The 21,134-nt window shown below is 46.9% G+C and overlaps 1 protein-coding gene across 1 annotated transcript; it reads right to left on the bottom strand.

The window, feature by feature from the left end:
• Nucleotides 1–3,327: 3,327 nt before the first annotated feature.
• On the bottom strand, nt 3,328–19,922 carry npm1a (nucleophosmin 1a). The gene is made up of 11 exons (XM_028813204.2): nt 19,778–19,922; nt 18,995–19,074; nt 18,793–18,912; nt 13,665–13,758; nt 13,471–13,580; nt 13,351–13,397; nt 13,195–13,270; nt 13,026–13,106; nt 4,669–4,761; nt 3,704–3,778; nt 3,328–3,596 (listed from the first exon to the last, which is right to left on the bottom strand). The coding sequence occupies exons 1-11, from the start codon at nt 19,827–19,829 to the stop codon at nt 3,546–3,548; spliced, it is 879 nt and encodes a 292-aa protein (XP_028669037.1). The 5' UTR covers nt 19,830–19,922; the 3' UTR covers nt 3,328–3,545.
• Between the last annotated feature and the right edge of the window lie 1,212 nt (nt 19,923–21,134).

Consider the following 21,134-nt stretch of genomic DNA (forward strand, 5'->3'; position numbering starts at 1 on the left):
CGTCTGCCACCCTTTGTGCCATCTTCTACATAATCTGTGGATGGCCACTCCAGCATGCCACCTCTTGCTCTTACCAGGTGCCCTCTGGAATTCACCTAAAGGCCCCCTGGGTCATCGTCCATGCCCACCCCCACTCTGGGGTCTCCGTCATTAAACTCGACTGATGCCACCTAATTTTAAACGAGTGACTCAGCCTGTTGGCTGCCAGGTGGTAAGGACTGTGAAGGCCTGGTGCTGAAGGCACTGGGTGACCTTGGCAGTGGGGGACAAGGACCACCACTCTGACACTACCACAGCAGCTGGTATCCAAACATCTGGAGACTTGTGCCAATCATATGCCTAAAACCCCATGGGAACTTGGAATTCGGGCATCATGCTCACAAAATGTGTAGGCCAGACCTCAGGGAAATACTAAATACCCTATCTGCAGTGCCAGTCTGGTCTCTGTGCCATCGCATGGCATTGGAAATGAGCCTGCACTTTAGGATTAAAAAAAGCGGAGATGGCATCAGGCAGAGTGGCTTTGTATGGTGGGCACCAGAGGAGATGGGCAAGGGCATCTGAGAAGGCAAACATGGGCACCTTCAGGCACCCCACTAGGTGGCTCAGTGGTGAATTCAAAGCCTGGCAGCATGCAGGCCTTTCAGCGGGTCCTCTGCCTTCTCACCACTTTACAATGGGTGTGGTGCACATCAGGGTGCCCGGTGACAGGTGGGCACCTTACGTAGCCTTCATCCCTGCCGTGTGCCCTGAGCCAACCTGCACAAGTGAAGAAGATGGAGCCCAGCAAAGTCGGCACAATCTGGACATTCTGTCACTGAGCCCCCCTGATGTCCCACTTCACCCCACCACACCAGAGCAGCACCCCCCAAAACTCATCATCATTCAGCCAACCTTCTTTTGTGAACCCAAGTCACCACAAGCTAGTGCCCAACCAGGGGTCAGTTCAGTGCCACCAGGTTAGCGCAGTGGTGCATCTCTGGAATTCCCGAGAACAACACAGCCAGTGACGGGGTGTGCCAAACATGGTGACACCCACGCTGCCAGTCCTGCTGCTCTAATGCCCTACCCTGCCCTGGTGGACTCCAGTGCCCCATTGACCTGTGACAGACACCCTCGGCTTTGTCCCCAGACCCCCCCATCCCATCAGTCCCAGACTCTACCAACTCCTTGTGACATTAGAAAACTGGCACCTGAACAAATGCAGAGCCCATTTGGGGCTGCCCTTAAACTTCAGTTCAGTCAAGGCCCCTTCACCTAGGAGGGTGGTCACATGCAATATGCCACCCTGCTCTTCTTCACCTTTTACTGTGGCAGGTGGGATGCCATTCATTCAGACACTTTCCTCTCAATGTGGGTGCCCTCTTATGTTGGGCAGCAGATGCCAAGACACATTGCTATTGGGCAAGCCTGTCAGCACCTTGGAGTGACGCCACATTTGGGCTTGGCTCGTCTGGTGTGTCAGTGCCTCTGAGTGGGGCTTGTGGGAAGAGCAGAGACTTATGGGTAGTGTAGTCCTGTCTGCCTGCCTACTTTTACGTCACGTGATCAGCAAGCGGCCGATGAGGGCCGACACAGCACTCGGGCATCGTGCCAACTCTCCTCCGCGTCACGGCCAATTGCTTTGAGCAGATCTGACCACCTGCATGTGGGGGCTTCTGACTGGGCTGCCCACCTCCTTGAGTGCAAACCCCCCCCCACCCCAATGACTGAGGGCGTGACTGGCACCATCTTTCCCAATTTCATTCCCCTCCATGGGCTGAGGGCGTGGTTTCCATTTTCATGCAAGTTGCTGCCCTCAGTGTTGTCTTTAATGCACTGGTGCCCCTCATAACGTTGTCACCCTGCACCTCCTGTGTGTGCCCAGCGCTTCAACTGGCACTGACAAGGACATCACAAAGCATCAAGAACAACCCTGTGCAGGAAATTCAGCAAGCGTGACTACACAGTGTGCCAGCATCAGCAGTGTCAAGGTGATGCCCACAGGATGGCATATGTCTGCAGCATAAAAAAAAAAAACGTTCGAGAGGGCAGCATGGACATCCGGAAGCGGTTTGCTAGCGAGCTTGCATGACAAAAGGGACAGAAGCCAGCTGTACAGTCCATGCTTAGGTTTGGCATTTTGTCCCATTGATGGCACCTGCCATCTACTGCATTGGATTGGCCAACGTGCCACACATTCAAGTAGTTTCAAGTCCACAGAAAAATGGGAGCCGAGGCAGTTTGTCTCTTAGGAGCCACCAATGCATTGCTGGACAGCGGGGGTCCTTGTGCCACTTTAACATACAAATCACAACAGAAATGTGGAGGGGAGACACCAAACACCAGGGAGGGGGATGTTACACGACACTGGGGGCACAGAAGGGAGACCGGTGGTGGGCCTTAAAGCTGTGTGTGGGTGGAGGCGACGTTAACGGAGGAGGAGATGATGATGGCCGTTAGGAGGGACTGGAGCTTCAGCCACAAGTCAATGACGGCACACTCCACAGTCCTCTCAGGTGTAGACCACCACTGACCAAATCCAAACGAGTGCCCGGGGGTCCGACTGGCCACAGCTGGAAGGGGCCCATCCAGGGGTGTGTGGCATTGTTGGACTGACCAAAGGGGACTCGGTCATATGGGGGGCACCTCAAGGCACAGCATGGGCTCTGGCACTAAACTCCTGCCACGGGGGGCTGCACTTTATCCGACGAGGTGAGGGAAACTGCAGGAGCGGGTAAGCCCAGGGGTACTCAAGAACGGGAGCACTGGACCACCTGGTGCACTCCAATCAGAGTGCATGCTTGGTCCAGATAATCCAAATCATTTTGGCAGGCACAGGGTAGTGCCAGGGGTGCCGGTCGTCACCGAATCCATTTATAATTTTTAGAGCCTTCCAGGACGAAGCTCCTCCAGTTGAGGGGGTTCAGGGGATGTCTGACTGGAAGGGCACAGGCTCGCCCTCCCTCCATAGATGAGAAAACATGGCAAGAAATGTCTAGCATCTGTGTTTAGACAGATGCCACCCTGGCACAAATGGTTGTACGAGTCACCCCAGGAAAGCTTCATGGTACGGGGTCTCCTGTGGAGGTCTCACCCTGGCCATTACAATTCCTGCCCTTTGTCCTCGTGACGTCAAGCAGCTGAAGTACCCATGAACACCCCCTGAAGGCCTAGTGAGGTTCATCGTTTATTGGCTGCACACCAAGACTGGCACCCATGGCATTGGGAGAATGCCATCACACTAGCACCATCAAGAACCAACTTCATGGCACCAGTGCCCATCTCACTGAGCCCCCAAGCAGCTCCATGCAGACGGAGGATTCTGTGCAGTGAGAGCCCATAACAAAAATTTAAAAGGTTTATTTAACAAAATAGATTGTGTGCCAATAAAGACACCAATGTGCAAAAGGCATTACAAAGAAACTCCAAGCACCGCCCTGGCAGGGTAACGACTGTGGCACGGATTGAGAAACTTTAATAAAAAAAACAAAACAACAAACAAACAAAAACGGGGAAGGAGGCCTGCAAGTCCACACACACCACACAGCAAGACAGCAAGGGGCTCACTTCTTATCTTTGATGGTCTGCCTCCACTTCCAGAGGTCCTGCACAGTCTGGGGGGGTCGAAGATGGAGAAACAATTAATCAAAAAGAACAATGCTGAGACCCCCCCCCCCCCCCAAGGCAGGCACTCCCCCTCCCTCCAACACTCGCCACATACCTTTTTGTCTTCTATGTGGAAGCAGTTCTTCACAAAGTTAACAAACTTGGCTTCGACCTTTGGGAGTGACGAACCCTGTAGTTGGGGGGGAGGAGGAGGGGGAGAAACACACAAGAGCAGTCAGCACAGGTCCAGGGGGCACCAAAATGGGACCATCAAGGTGGCCACAGCAGATAAGACCCTCACAGGACCAAGAAATCACAAACATTCAGTCAGAGGGGCCTTTGATTGGCTCGGGGTCAGCCATGGACACCTGGACTGTGACACATCAATGGGTGACCCGGCACAGCCAGTCAAGCTGAGTGATACGTCTGTAAAGGCCAGTCGAGCGTCGTAATGGAGGAGACCCCCCCCCCCCAATCTACAAGTCAACTACAGAGGCACACGGCCCCCTTGTTACTCTGCAAGTGCACCAACACCATGTGGTCAAATCAGGGGCCCTCACTCAACTGTCCTGCTGGGATAGTAACCTGCAAGAGGAGGCACACCTTCCATTTGTACACTCACTGAACTAAGGGGGGCTAGAAGGGGCTTTTCACTGCTTTGTGCCCCCCCCCCACCCCCCCGTATTAGGAAGGGCTACAAATAAGGAACTCCACCAACCTAACAGAACAAACGAAAGCCTGGCGTGGTTACCGGGAGTAGAGACCACCTCCCAGTGGGCACAATGGGTTTTAAATGCTCAAGGAGCAGACCTGCTGACCACTTGGACTCCATCACTGGCTGGTCTTCAGATTTGGCAAAAGACTGAGGCACTGCAGGGGCGATGCCACAAATGAGTAGAAGCCGGAGGACAAAGTCTGAGCTGCGGTGGTTGGTGCGACTTCTCTACTGATAAAACCAAGCCAGGCCAAACTGGGACCCTACAGGGTGACCATGTTTTATAGTCCCCTCGCAATGTCCCACTGAACACACAGACAGACTGCAGCTACTACATGAGGACCACCTCGAGAAGCCACACTCACTTTTTCCACGAAGCCATTCATTTTTGCCTTGACCTCTTCAATAGTTAGGGGGGGCCGTGGTGTCCCGGGAGTCTGAGGTTTTCCTTTTGTTTCCTGATAGAAGAAAATAGAAAAAGGTCTCAATTATAAAAACTACGTGGATTACAGTGTGAAAGTAGGCATCTGTCAAAATCAAAGTGCCCATTCTAAACCCCAGCAGATACATACACCCCCCACCTGTAAGAGCCAATCAGAGAGCTACAAGTCAGACTCCTATGTCAGTGTTTGCTGGATTTGAACAGAATGTCACTTTTACAGTATGGCGCGAGTGGCCTTTAACCCCGAAGTCACCATGAGGCAGCGCTGCACCTGTACAGCCAATTAGGGAAAGTCTCAGTGCTCTGGCATGGCATTGCATATCAGACGTGTCTGCAAACAGGAGGTAGGTGGCCATGTCTAATCTGCCTCAACACAGTGATAGATGAGCCCAATTGATGCACCTTACACAGAACAAAACAACTTTACTTTGCTGTCAACATCTCCTCTGTTTTGCAGTGAACTCTTCTGCCTTTGTGTTTTAAAACGTTTCAGTAAAAGTTCAAAGAATTTTATCTGTGGAGTTATTTGCTCCAACATCACAAAAGCTGCAGAACTGCGGTAGCTTTGAATAAATGGCACTATACCGCTAAATCACAGCCACCTTGTCAATTACATGGTGACAACTGGGTGTGGTCACATATGCTAAGTCCATATATGGGCTGCACTAGTCACATGTTACACCTGCAAAGGTGAGGCAATGGCAACAAGACTTAATAAAATAATCTTTGAAGAGCAAGAGATGGAAGTTAATCTCTGAAGTGGAGGGGTGCAAAGAACGTTTAGGTGGGCCAATCGGGTGTTACCAACAAGTGCAAATATTGAATGGCAACACATCACTGCTCACTCCCGTGAAAAGCAGTCCCATCATGCCCAAAATGTAGTATATAATAAAGGAGCAAGGATTGACTTCTCGGCAGAGGCACACAAGTGGACTGCCAGTCACCAACACAGTGGGCCCTGTGAAAGCACATCTCCGTCCTGATTTCAATCTCACATGGCACCTACAGTGCATCCGGAAAGTGTTCCCAGCGCTTCACCACTTTTTCCACATTTTGTTATGTTACAGCCTTATTCCAAAATGGATTAAATTCATTTTTTTCCTCAGAATTCTACACACAACACCCCATAATGACAACGTGAAAAAAGTTGGTTTTTGCAAATTTACTAAAAATAAAAACATAGGATGCACCCAAGCTCAATTTTGAGCTTCATGGCAAAGGCTGTAAATATTTATGTACATGTGATTTCTCTGTTTCTCCTGATCATCCTTGAGATGTTTCTGCAGCTTCATTGGAGTCCACCTGTGGTAAATTCAGTTGACTGGACATGATTTGGAAAGGCACACACCTGTCTATAGAAGGTCCCACAGTTGACCGTTCACGTCGGAGCACAAACCAAGCATGAAGTCAAAGGAATTGTCTGTAGACCTCCGAGACAGGATTGTCTCGAGGCACAAATCTGGGGAAGGTTACAGAAAAATTTCTGCTGCTTTGAAGGTCCCAATGAGCACAGTGGCCATCATCATCCATAAGTGGAAGAAGTTTGAAACCATCAGGAACTCTTCCTAGAGCTGGCCGGCCATCTAAACTGAGCGATCGGGGGAGAAGGGCCTTAGTCAGGGAGGTGACCAAGGACCCGATGGTCATTCTGTCAGAGCTCCAGAGGTCCTCTGTGGAGAGAGGAGAACCATCCAGAAGGACAACCATCTTTGCAACAATCCACCAATCAGGCCTGTATGGTAGAGTGTCCAGACAGAAGCCACTCCTTAGTAAAAGGCACATGGCAGCCCGCCTGGAGTTTGCCAAAAGGCACCTGAAGGAGACTGACCATGAGAAAGAAAATTCTCTGGTCTGATGAGACAAAGATTGAACTCTTTGGTGTGAATGTCAGGCGTCATGTTTGGAGGAAACCAGGCACCGCTCATCACCAGGCCAATACCATCCCTACAGTGAAGCATGGTGGTGGCAGCATCATGCTGTGGGGAACTGGGAGACTAGTCAGGATAAAAGGAAAGATGACTGCAGCAATGTACAAAGACATCAGACTGGGGCGACGGTTCATCTTTCAGCGGGACAACGACCCTAAGCACACAGCCAAGATATCAAAGGAGTGGCTTCAGGACAACTCTGTGAATGTCCTTGAGTGGCCCAGCCAGAGCCCAGACTGGAATCCAATTGAACATCTCTGGAGAGATCTTAAAATGGCTGTGCACCGACGCTTCCTATCCAACCTGATGGAGCTTGAGAGGTGCTGCAAAGAGGAATGGGCCAAACTGGCCAAGGATAGGTGTGCCAAGCTTGTGGCATCATATTCAACAAGACTGGAGGCTGGAATGGCTGCCAAAGGTGCATTGATAAAATATTGAACAAAGGCTGTGAACACTTATGGACATGGGATTTCTCATTTTTAATAAATTTGCAAAAACCTCAAGTAAACTTTTTTTCCACGTTGTCATTATGGGGTGTTGTGTGTAGAATTCTGAGGAAAAAAATGAATTTAATCCATTTTGGAAGAAGGCTGTAACATAAAATGTGGACAAAGTGATGTGCTGGGCTTACTTTCTCTATGCACTGTATCTCATGATGAAAAATTGTGAAGACTGACTATCTTGTCACCTACAGGACAAGAACAACATCATCAAAAGTCTCAAGAGAATTCTGCACAAAGCTGAAAACCAATACTGGATGCCAGTGTTGTTTGGACCCTCAGGCAGCAGGGCATTAAAAACGGGGCCGACGGTCATGGAAAGCACTGCCCGGGCTCACAACACGTCCAGAATTCATGGTCTGAACACAGCTGGCCATGCAGATTAGAAGGTCAAACATGCAACAAAGAAGCCCCAGAAATGCCACCGTCTTCTCTGGGCCAACGCTCACTTAAAAATTAACTCAGGCAAACTGTTGTGTGGTCAGACATATTGAAATTCTTTTCCACCTCCTTCAAAAGCTTGCATCTCTGATGGCGTGGGGGTGCATTAGGGCCCATGGAGAACTGGCAGCTTGCACATCTGGAAAGGCACCACAGGTTTTAGAGCCAACATCTGCTCCCTTGGATATTTCAGCAACACAAACGCTAAAGCCGCCTACCACCTGCATCAGTTATGATCGCATGGCTTTGAGGCAGAAGAGTCCGTCCGGGTGCACAACTGGCCTGCCTGCAATCCACAACGTTCTCCAGCCGAAACATTTGGCACATCAAGGAACAAAAACTATGAAGACGACGACTCAGAGCTGTAGAGCAGCGGAATCCTCTCCAAAGTCCAGCAACTGGTCTCCTCAGTTCCCAGACGTTAAGAGGGGAGCAGGCTACCCAGTGGTGAGCAAACACGGCAATGTCCCAATGACAGACACGTGCTGTGGTCAAAGAGTTCAAAGTGGCCGTGTAAAAATAATCGATACACTCTAGTATTGCAGTATTATGTTTTTTGATTGATTCTCAAAAACGTAACGTAATTAAGAATCGATGCTTACATTCAAAGATTCAAGGCACACCATTCATTTTGCTCTGTGTTTAAACCACCAATCGCAAGACAGCACCTAACAACATAAATTAAGACAGGAAGTAGCGCAAGGGTTGACATATGTAGGCTTTCAACACGAAGGCAAGCGGATCTGGCAGGCAACGTGGATCGTGGCATGACAAACCAAGTCAACGACTAGTAACAATCGATGGCCGACTCCAGAGGAGTTAGAGCGGCTCCCACGGCATACAGAGCAGACGTGTGGACTCATTTGGGCTTTCACAATAAAGACGGCACGAAGGAGATTGACAAGAGCCATGCCATCTGCAAATTGTGCCAACATGCCAAAATCAAATTCAGGTTAACAACAAATCTGAGCTCACACTTTGCAAGACTCCACTCTGAAGTGCAGATAAAGGAGCAGCAAACGGCAAGCATTAAAAATGTGGGTCCCTCTCAACTCTTTAATGGAACTTCACACACCAAAGTTGGCACAGACCTCAACTTGGGCAAACAAATACTCTACTTCATTTGCAAAGATATGCGCCCTCCGAGTGTTGTGGAGAGTGAAGGCTTCTGAAATACAATGGAGCCTCGTTACACCATACCCTCCCGACAACATGTCACTGACATCATCGCTGTGCCCAAGGGGTATAAGGACTGGACTCTCTCCACTCCACCACAGCAGACACTTACCATAGAAGTGTTCTGAAAGCTGGGCATGTTGAGCAGCTCCTCTTCATCCACAAAAACATTAAAAAGTAAGCACAGACACACACTAACACGTGCAATCCAAGTTTAAGATCACAACATCTTCACTATCAATACAGACGTATTTTCTTACATTTAATAATTCTTTAGGAATCCTGCAAGCACTTTAATTTTCACTTATACAGGCGGATGTAGTTCCTTTTTTTCCCCCAGACTGCAGAAAATTAGGGTTGTGATGTTGGATGTTGCAGGGACAATGAATGAATCACTTGATTGACAGATTTAAAAATGGGCTCCATACAACAACAGAATGAACCTTTAAAGCAGAATTTAATAAAATATACTGTCAATTCACAAGTAACACTGATTTTTTTAAATTCGATACTGTAAACAAATGTTAATTTGTTCAGATCACCGTGCTATGATGTTCTGCATTTTCTTATAAACTACTTCTAACAGTGTGGCATACCGAGAACCTTTCAAGCAGGATCACCAAGTACAGCGATTTTTAGTGACGTAGGAACGGGTCAATTAATTTCCTCCGATTGCACAGAAGGTCGATAATCGCGAGGTCGTCTGAAGTTACTGTGAGAAATGCCGCTGCACATCCCACTGTTTGGATTACATTTTTAAACTGACTTTCTTCATAGTGGGGTGTTCTTTAAACTGATACAGTGCATCCGGAAAGTATCCACAGCACATCACTTTTCCCACATTTTGTTATGTTACAGCCTTATTCCCAAATGGATTAAATTCATTTTTTTTTCCCTCAGAATTCTACACACAACACCCCATAATGACAACGTGAAAAAAGTTTACTGGAGGTTTTTGCAAATTTATTAAAAATACAAAAACTGAGAAATCCCATGTCCATAAGTATTCACAGCCATTGCTCAATACTTTGTCGATGCACCTTTGACAGCAATTCCAGCCTCAAGTCTTTTTGAATATGATGCCACAAGCTTGGCACACCTATCCTTGGCCAGTTTGGCCCATTCCTCTTTGTAGCACCTCTCAAGCTCCATCAGGGTGGATGGGAAGCGTCTGTGCACAGCCATTTTAAGATCTCTCCAGAGATGTGCAATCAGATTCAAGTCTGGGCTCTGGCTGGGCCACTCAAGGACATTGACAGAGTTGTCCTGAAGCCACTCCTTTGATATCTTGGCTGTGTGCTTAGGGTCATTGTCCTGCTGAAAGATGAACCGTCGCCCCAGTCTCAGGTCAAGAGCGATCTGGAGCAGGTTTTCATGCAGGATATGTCTCTGTACATTGCTGCAGTCATCTTTCCTTTTATCCTGACTAGTCTCCCAGTCCCACAGCATGATGCTGCCAGCACCATGCTTCACTGTGGGGATGGTATTGGCCTGGTGAGGAGTGGTGCCAAGTTTCCTCCAAACGTGACGCCTGGCATTTACACCAAAGAATTTTCTCTCATGGTCCGAGAGTCCTTCAGGTGCCTTTTGGCAAACTCCAGGCGAGCTGCCATGTGCCTTTTACCAAGGAGTGGGTTCTCCTCTCTCCACAGAGGACCTCTGACAGAGTGACCATCAGGTTCTTGGTCACCTCAGTTTAGATTAGGAAGAGGTCCTGGTGGTTTCGAACTTCTTCCACTTACGGATGATGGAGGCCACTGTGCTCATTGGGACCTTCAAAGCAGCAGAAATTTTTCTGTAACCTTCCCCAGATTTGTGCCTCGAGACAATCCTGTCTCTGAGGTCTACAGACATTTCCTTTGACTTCATGCTTGGTTTGTGCTCCGACATGAACTGTCAACTGTGGGACCTTATATAGACAGGTGTGTGCCTTTCCAAATCATGTCCAGTCAACTGAATTTACCACAGGTGGACTCCAATGAAGCTGCAGAAACATCTCAAGGATGATCAGGGGAAACAGAGAAATCACATGTACATAAATATTCACAGCCTTTGCCATGAAGCTCAAAATTGAGCTCGGGTGCATCCTATGTTTTTATTTTTAATAAATTTGCAAAAACCTCAAACTTTTTTCACGTTGTCATTATGGGGTGTTGTGTGTAGAATTCTGAGGAAAAAAATGAATTTAATCCATTTTGGAATGAGGCTGTAACATAAAATGTGGAAAAAGTGGTGAAGTGCTGGGAACACTTTCCGGATGCACTGTAGTTTTCCTAAAATTACATTTAAAAAAATTGAAATCTATCACCTTACTTACGGTATTGCAATACATCACAATATACTGCACCTCTGGATTATCGTATCGCAAAATTCTTGCCCATACACAGCCCTAGTTCAAAGTGACATTCTTAAAATGGTGCATTTTCTCAGTTTAAACATTTGATTTGTTTTCTATGTTCGATTGGTAACAAAATAATTTGATGAGATTTACAAAATCATTGTGTTCCATTTTTATTTACATTGGACACAGATTCCCAGCTTTTTCTGGGGTTGTAACTGCGATCAGCCAGCCAGTCTGCAGTGATGTGAACAAACATTAAACCTCAAAATGTCAAAAACAAGTCCTGCACGTGATTTTAATTACCTTGAGAGCCACTGCTGAAATTTGCACAGAAGAGCGGAGGTTTTCTACACTATGTTGGACTATTTCATTTAGGTTAGGTAGAATGCCCAGAGGGGACGTGGCCTGGAACCCCTGCAGATTTTAATTTTTTTCTCCAGCCATCAGTGGAGTTTTTGTTTGTCCTCCCTGGCCATCAGACCTTACTCTTATTCTATGTTAACTAATGGTGTCTTATTTTAATTTCACTGTCTTATTTTTCTTTTCTTCATTATGTAAAGCACGTTGATCTACTTTTTTGTATTTAAATGTGCTATATAAATTGTGGCACACGGCCACACCAGGAAGTTCTGGGGGGGGGGGGGGGGTGCTTGGGTCGAAGAAGACTGGGAACACCCGGAGGGCTTCCGGGAGCATAGCCGGCACTTGCGCCGCATAGGGGAATGTCTAAGGGGTGTCGGGAATCGCCTGGAGCCCATCCGGGTAATTATAAAAGGGGCTGCCTCCCTGCAGACAAGGACTAGAGTCGGGTGAGGAGTGGACAAAGTTTGGAGGCAGCCTGAAGAGCAGGCAGAGAGTGAGAGGCCTGGACTTTGGGGGAATTTGGTGCTTGAGGAACTGGGTTGTGCACTATTGGACTTTGTAAAAATATGTACAATAAACGTGTGGTGGACTGTACAATGGTGTCCGTCTGTGTCCGGGCAGCTTATCACAAAATAAATGTTGTTGTTGTGTTGTTACCTGTTGTCACGTCTCAGGATTAGAGACCAACGTCAGTAACTTCATGAAATAAACACCCAGAGGGTTTAGACACAGAAAGCTATAAACATCTTGCTCTACAGCCCACCGACAAGCCACGTGAAGACCATGCAGGGGTTTGTATGCGAAGGGAATGAGCCGTTAAGGACTGGCAGAGCCCCCCCGATGACGGATGGCTTACATTCCCTTGAAACTAGGCGCCAAGTTTCTTCTGGCCAATATTGAGCACTACCTCTTCATAGTGTCTTGGACTGTCCATTGTGGAGCACACCACTGAACTCTTCCTCCTCAAATTCAGAGGGCCATATCGCGATGTGCCGGGTTGCAGGCTGCTCCACCAGACAGCTCTCAAAAGGAGCGAACATTTCATGAAATTGTAGAAAGTAGATTTGCAAATCATCGCATTCTATTTTTACTAACATTTTACACAGCGACCCACCCATTTTGGAATTGTGGGTTGCATTAGACTTATGAGTCGTCATTTAGCCACACTCCCCCACTTGATGGGAGTTCTCCTTTATAAATCCTGACTTTCGCATGGGAAGCTGTGTGCACACAAAGAGCCACAACGCAAGTATTCCTGGTTTATGAAACAAAAAAAAAAAATTATTCGGACACACTGGTGTCCTGTAACACACCGAAGTAAAACTCTACTCTGAGAAGGTCTGATCAATAGAAGGACAAATCCATAAAAACATCAACAGCCAATTTAGAAAACTCACTGTTGGTGGTCAGCGGGCACATTGTAGGTCACCTCAACAAGTTTCTAGGTTTACAAAAGTCCTGGATGTTAAAGCAACAGTGTGGGCTAAGAAAAGGTATTCAAATCAAAGAGGAGAGAAAAACCCCCTCTAACCTTGAAATCCTGCTTGGGGGTCAGCGCTGTGGGCTTGGACGGCTTGCCATTCTGACTGGTTGGTGTTTTTCCTGTCAATTTCTGATATACAGGGGGGAGGAAAAAAAAAAAAAAAATTATCACATCAAGTATTTGGAAAGCAAAACCAAATTCTTCCCAAGACACACACCTTTACAGGAGTTTTTTCTTCTTCTTCCTCCTCTTCCTCATCTTCCTCGTCGTCATCATCTTCATCGTCCTCATCCCTAATTTGCAACATTCCAACTTCAGTAACAAAACTAAAACTGAGAAACCCCCACCTAAAGGATGGAAAAGGAAAACTTACTCATCCTCCAGGTCGTCTTCATCTTCCTCTGCCAGCTTGGCTTTTTTCTAAAATAGACAGATGACGTTGAGGAGGAACACGAACACACACACACACACACACACACACACAGCAACAAACCTTCAGTTGTGCGGAATCTGCTCGAGCTGGTGCAGGCCTTTTCATTTGTGGTTTGGAATTCTCAGACTCTTCCTCATCCTCCTCATCTGAGGACATATCTTCACATAGGGCTGCCAAAAGATAAGGCAAGAAGTGAAATTCCAGTTAAAGCTATGGCCATATCCATAAAGCCTTCTCTTAAGGAATAAACTTACCAACAAGATGCTGTCCGCTAATGTGAACTGGGCCAGAGCCTTTCTTCAGTCTGAAGGTAACAGGAGGCGCCATCTCAAACCCACCCAGGCTAACCTGTGGAGAAGATTCACAAGCATGAACAGGACAGGAAACCAACAAGCACTCCACTCCCTTCAGATGAACCTTGTTCCTTTGGGGTTTGTTTCTGTTTAATCTTTGTGTGGGTCTTTTGTCTCTCCCCACTCTGTGTATGTATAATCACTAAAAGCAATACTTCTTAAAATATTGCATCATAGTTGGCAGGCTGCTCGCTGGTTCAGACTGTGCATGGAGAGAAGATCTAAATAATTTATAAATGAAAACCCAAGTACGAAACACAAAACCCGCTACAGCTCTTTATGAAAATCGGGTGCCTTTTAATTCAATGGCACTTTGTATTGAGAGGGTCTCACACAGGTGGCATGGTGGCAGTGCTGCAATAAAGAGACAAAGGTTTGTGTGCGGGGTGCTCCCTCTATGGATTTTGCCCACTCCCATCTCCACAAGCTTTTCCAAAAGGTGCTCAGGTTTCCTTCCCCAATCCAAAGACACACAGCTTTGGTGAACTGGCAATGCTAAACTCGCTGGTGCCCGGGCCGGCCCAGGGTCGTTTCTGCTTTACAGTGATCCCTCGCTATATCGCGCTTCGCCTTTCGCGGCTTCACTCTATCGCGGATTTTATATGTAAGCATATTTAAATATATATCGCAGATTTTTTGCTGGTTCGCGGATTTCTGAGGACAATGGGTCTTTTAATTTCTGGTACATGCTTCCTCTGTTGGTTTGCCCAGTTGATTTCATACAAGGGACGCTGCTATTGGCAGATGGCTGAGAAGCTACCAAACTTACTTTTCTCTCTCTCGCGGACTTTCTCTGATCCCGACGTAGGGGGTGTGAGCAGGGGGGCTGTTCGCACACCTAGACGATACGGACGCTCGTCTAAAAATGCTGAAAGATTATCTTCACGTTGCTATCTTCTGTGCAGCTGCTTAGTGAAGCGACATGCTGCACGGTGTTTCGCATACTTAAAAGCTTGAAGGGCACGTATTGATTTTTGACGGTTTGTTTTTCTCTGTCTCTCTCTCTCTTCCTGCTCCTGACGGAGGGGGTGTGAGCTGCCGCCTTCAACAGCTTTGTACCGGCGGTGCTTCGCATACTTAAAAGCCAAACAGCCCTATTGATTTGTTTGCTTGCCTCTGTCTTTGACAGTCTCTGCTCCTGACGCGCACTCCTTTGAAGAGGAAGATATGTTTGCATTCTTTTAATTGTGAGATGAAACTGTCATCTCTGTCTTGTCATGGAGCACAGTTTAAACTTTTGAAAAAGAGACAAATGTTTGTTTGCAGTGTTTGAATAACGCTCCCGTCTCTCTACAGCCTCCTGTGTTTCTGCGCAAATCTGTGACTCAAGCATGACAATATAAAAATAACCATATAAACATATGGTTTCTACTTCGCAGATTTTCTTATTTCACGGGTGGCTCTGGAACGCAACCACCGCGATGGAGGAGGGATTACTGTTCACTGAATGCTCACTAACACAGGCTCCAGCTTCCCCTCAACCTTGGCCTGGAGAATTGGCTAGGGGGACCCACCCACACAATCATCCCTTGATTACTAAGACATACCCCTAACCCACCGACCCCACATGAACATTGACACCAGTCCAATCTCTCCACGGGTTGGGGTTGTCGAGCTAAAGTTCGAAAATGGGTTATATTAACCGAGAATGCCACTTCTCCATGGAGTCTCCATCCTTCTCGATGCAAATGTGCCACCTGCCAGCAGATTAAAAAGGTTTGGTCTCATCCTAACCACCACTCGTGCACCGTCCATCACGTCGTCATCGGTCTCGAATAGACGAGCACCCAGATGTCTTTTTAGTGGTCCAACAAGGTGGAAATCACACGGTGCCAAATCTGGCAAATAAGGAGGATGTGGCAATGCCTCAAACTTCAGTTTCTCCAGACAAGCCTTGGGGTCCTCAGCAGTGTGCCACTGTCTTACAGAAAAAGGACTCCTTGAGACCGCAGTGCCTGCCACTTGGATTGAACATCAGGCTTCACATTGGTCTCCAGCACTAATGACTGGAGTACCCCTTGGCATGGAGTGTTCGACAACAACAACTCGGGTGCACAAGTGCTGGCGCGGACAAGACAAAACCTTTTATTCTGCTGGCACTTCCAGTCAGGTGGAGCAAGTGCATCGAGAATGGTGGAGACTCGATGGAGAAATGACATTTGTGCTTGTTAAGGTTCGTTCCATTTTCTACCTTCAGCCTGACTCCCCCTCGGAAGCATGGTGTCCTTCCAGCCATCAAGTTTCAAAGGCAGTGTGTGTGCCCTCCATGCACCACTATACTAACAGGCGAGGTTTCTTCCCTAGTCCAGGATAAAGTGCCCCCCAGAACTACCATCCTTAACCTTTGCTGTATTGCTTGGCGGCGTTTCTTCATGACCTTCAGAGTATTGAACACAATCTTTAAACATGCATTCACATCCCCGATTACCCATTAGTGCCTGAACACAGTCTCGTGCTGACAAAACACACACTACAGTAGCCAAGGAGGAAGCGCTCACTCGGGGTACGCATCCCACACCCCCCCTACAGACACACCAAGGCGTACTTCTGGGCAGCACCACGAACAGCAGCCAGCCGTTCTTCACAACACATGCCCTTCAGTGCAGGAGAGCAGAAACGGCCCACTTGCTGGCCACAGCAGTGCTGACACTTACTCCAGTATGAGTGAAGCCTTTGCTCAAGGGCCCATTTGGGACACCTCACTGCTCAGCTTGAATTCTTCCCCCACAGTACACCCAAAATGGACGAGTGGTGAGTTTCCTTTAGTCCACCTCCACACAAAAGCACCATCCTGTCATCGAGTGCAGAAGTGGGGTCACACCAGGCTAAGATAAATGAAGTCACTCATGAGCCCCTCTACTGGCGTTTCTGCTCATCTCCAGTAATGGCCTCCAAGTGATCTGGAATGCCAGAACACATTTTTAAATCTCTGTCTGGGACTCCCCACAATTGAGGCTTTCAGAGGACCCAGAGGGGGTTCCAGACCCCTAGTGACTCCCACATATTACACCTGGTGTATGATTAGACTGAAAGCATAGTTAGAGGAAATAAACCCAAGGTATCCGATTTAAAAACTGCAAAGCACTTTGGGTGAGAAGAGTGCTCTATAAAGTGTACACAATTCTAAGCACACCACCACTTCATGACAGACTTAAAACACACACACGCTACAGCCACCAACTGCAAAAACAGTGCAACAAAATGGAAAATGCTAATAATAAAGCCGGGGTGGGGGTCCATAAAATGTACTCAAAAATCATCATAAAGACCGTGCAGTACACATTCTATCACACCAGCCGCATCGCTTTTTGATTTCTACATTTTATACGAGTGCTTCAACAGCTAACAGACGCATTAGTGTAGTGTCCCCGTCCACTCCAATAGCCTTCTGTCACCAAGACCACAGTGCCTCTGTAGAGTTGCGACATCAAGTGATGCAGTAGTCAATGGATGGACCAGGCATTAAAACGCTGCGGCTCTCCTGGCATGGCAGGTTGGCATTTCCAATTACGTTCCTATTCCTTTATTCGTTAAGGCATGCCACAAGACGGGGAATGCTATGCGGCCTACTGTGTGCTTCTGGGATCACTGGGCACATTTTGATTCGGGTTTGTCGAGTATCGAAATCTCCATCTCCGGTGGTTCTAACGCCCTCGAGTTCTTTTCACCTCCTTTTGACAGGGGGTGACATCATTTACACCAAATGTGTATTTTGAAATTGATTTTCTTGAACATTTGTTGTCAATGTTTACATTCAATACAGCCTTTAGGAGGCAACTTAAAATTAGCACAAAATGCACACCGTTTGACCACTCAAATGGATACCAAACACGGGGATTAGGGGACACGTTACAGGAGACATTTTGCTATGGATTGTTTTTCCACATTCTTTGTCAATGTCCAGCACTCCAGAATTGAACACTTATCAGAGCCATTGGACTTCTCCACAAACACAAGATACATTTCTTGGCCACCACTACAGATTACATGGGCTAAGTAGCATTAAAAAAACAATTTAACTACGGTTTCCATTAACACCATCAGTAAGCCGCAGTTAATATCCTATTAAAAAGGGTGAGCGCGAGTAGTACAATACAAGATATACCAACATTTTTGAAGGATGCAAAATAATGTACTTTAGACAAAATCTCAGAAAATATTAGGATCATTTTTGTCAATAGTGCACACCCGTGTGTGTCAACGCACACCCTCAATACAGAGTGCTACATAAGAATTTAGGATTAAACTTGTGCTCCCATCCAGAAATGGAGTTTTCCAGGGACATTCCTACATATTCCAGCAGGATGACATTCAATCCCAACAGCAAACACACTGCTACATAAGCACAGACTGCAAGTAAGAGTTTGGCCTGCCTGCCATCTTGACTTCGTTTGTGGCAAATTATGAAACAAAGGTCCTGGGCAACTGCACAGCTGAAGAATCGCACTTTCTAAATTCAGTGCTTAGAAAGAATTACTAAAAAAAAGTATGCCAAACACTGGACTGTCTCAATATGGGTGGAGTATGGTACAGTCCTCTGATTTGAAAGGAGTGTACATTTTCAAAAAATTAAAATTTACAAGGTAAAACATTAATGTACTGGATAAGAAACTGGACAAATGAAAGGCCACCTTGATATCCACCTGGCTTGTTTATTCAGCTAAGAGCTTAGCTGTCCCAATAGCTCGATGCTATAGGGCTTCCCATGGAGTGCAGGGTGAATGGAGGTCACAAGTCACTCCTTTGTTTTTATCCCATGGTCTTCCAACGGTTTTTGGAAATGCAGATTCTTGTTTACACTTACTAATCCAAGGCCACCAACACATTCAAATTACTGTTGGATTTCAAATCTACTGAACCTTAAATGGCAGGTGAAGGGATTTGCTCAAAGTCACCCAGTTTCAGTAGTAAGATCTGAACCCACCACCTCTGGGTTTGCAGTCCAAAGGCTTAACCACAACAGCACACTATATCTACAGCATACAACTCCATCATTCTACAGGACCATCATTAATTTATACAAACTTACCATTGGCTGCAAGGATGGCTTCAGAGAAGCAATTACAGCCTTAATGGTGTTGCCATCCGAGTCTAGGCCTTCGACCTCCACAATGTGCAGTTCATCCTTTGCAGCCGCATCCACACACACCTGTCAACAGATACACCACAGTGAGCCACAGGTACAAGTTTAGCACTGAAGGCTTACACGTAGGATGCACATAGGAACTCACCGTCCTGATGGACAACTGGTGTTCATTTTCGTCATCGTGAAAGAGGACCTCCTGCTCTTCATTTCCAACGAGCTCACATCCTGTGGAGAATTTGAGGTACCAGAAAAAGATGGTAAGTGAGAGGAGAAAAAAAAAAAAATCTCAGATTTATTCAAAAATCGCAGCCTTCCATACTTGTTGCAAATCTCAAATGCGAATAAGGGCTCGATTACGTTTCGAATCTTGCGTTTGGGGGGGGCGCACCCCCACGGGGACCTGTAGGTGTACGGAGGCCACGCACGTGAGGAAATTTTCACCAGAAAAACGAGCAAAATGCACAACCACAAAGGACTGGCATCTGAGCGCGGCGGCAGAAGCAGGACTCGCGCCGCCGGCTGACTTGAGCTGCAAAGCGCCACCTCACACTGGGCACGTGTATGGGAGTCCAGGCAGGCGCCCCCCTACTGAAACAAAGGGGCTTCAGGAAAGACTACTGCGCACACGAAGAGCCACACAAACGCAGCCGAGCTGGGAACGCGCAAGTCTGCGATTACAAACAAATTGAACGAGTAGCCGTAAATTCTGTTCGAAAGCAAATTCTAACGTCATCCAGAACTACGGTGGGGGGTCGCAAAGCGAACGGCCCAGGTGGGCTGCTGCCGTCTCTCAGCGTCACAGCGCACACGAACACGTGGATTATACTCGGGGGACGCGACAAAAAGAAACAAAAGTCCACCCGAGAACAGAAGAAATGCCGGCCAATGCTTCATTGGTGAACGAAGCGTCCGTCCACCGCGAGCTTACCGAAGAGGAAATTTTGTGGCCTCATGTTCTCCATGGACATGCTATCCTCCATGTTGCCGACCAGTGGTAGGAATTGGGCGAGTATAAAGGAGGGATTGACATCACGACGCAGATTTATATACAGCGGGCCGTGTGCGCGGCTCTCGCGATACTTTGTGCACAGTGCCTAACGCGTGCCTGACTCAATCGCGGCACCAAACCTGTTCAATAAAATGGGGTTGGATTGGGGTTTTCCCCCGAATGAATACCAAACGACTATATTTATTATATGTTAAACATGTAGGACATTCACCTCGCCCATAACATTTGAACGCACCAAGCATGTCGATATAGTGGAAATTCGTAAACAAAATGAGACGCCACGCTTAAGAATCATGAATCAGTGAAGTAGAACTGCGCGACTTGTTCTCAGGTTCTGATTCAGCTCGAACTCGAAAGATGGGTGCAGTCAAAAAGCCGTGAACAAAGTGAGCGCTGAAATTAATAATTGTTAGAAATAAGGATATTTTTATAAGGTTCAGTTCCGAGTAAGCGAACAGGAAACACGGGTCGGACGTGCAGCACTTGCACATGCGTGTTAAACATCTGTCCAAACGCCAAGGCCCTGGCGACATCACGCATGCGTTACAGCATCGACCCAAGACGATTCGCTTGATAAACAGCTAATTGCTAAGAGCCGTTCCTAAATGGTATTGTGTGATGCTCATCTGAAGAGATTCTCTATATTTAAATGGTTTAATCCTCTCTCATAAAAAGAGGGTACTAACAGGCGTCACAAAGACAGCCCCGAAAGGGCCTCGTGAGCTTCCATGCATAGACACATAGACATTTATAGATAGACGCCGCATTCACTGTGTTGCCCAGTCGACACGATGCGTCAGCGCGTACGCCATATTGCGAGTGGCAAAAGTGCCATTTAAACTAATGCAGGTAGACGTGGAAACCGGATTTTCTGATGAAAAAACAATAACGTTTAAAACAGTATCGTTTACATACAACAGATTTTGACGAATCGTTTAAATGCAATTATTTATATCCATTTATACACTAATAATGACAATTATTAAATAATAATAATTATTATTATTATTAAATAATTCCTCCTATATAAGTAACATTTCTCAGACTGTCTTCATCCATCTCCGAAACATTTTTAGACTTTGTCCTGTTCTTATGCAACACAGTACCGAAGTATTGGTTAATGCCCGAGTCACCTCATGTATAGATTACTGTAATGCTATTCTATCTGGCATCCCACAAAAACGTATCCATTGCTTACAACTTCTTCAGAATTCTGCTGACAGGATAATAACCTGCTATTCTAATTCCACTGAACATATTACACATATTCTCTCTC

The sequence above is a fragment of the Erpetoichthys calabaricus genome, chromosome 11 (genome assembly GCF_900747795.2).
Source record: "Erpetoichthys calabaricus chromosome 11, fErpCal1.3, whole genome shotgun sequence".
Lineage (NCBI taxonomy): Eukaryota > Metazoa > Chordata > Cladistia > Polypteriformes > Polypteridae > Erpetoichthys > Erpetoichthys calabaricus.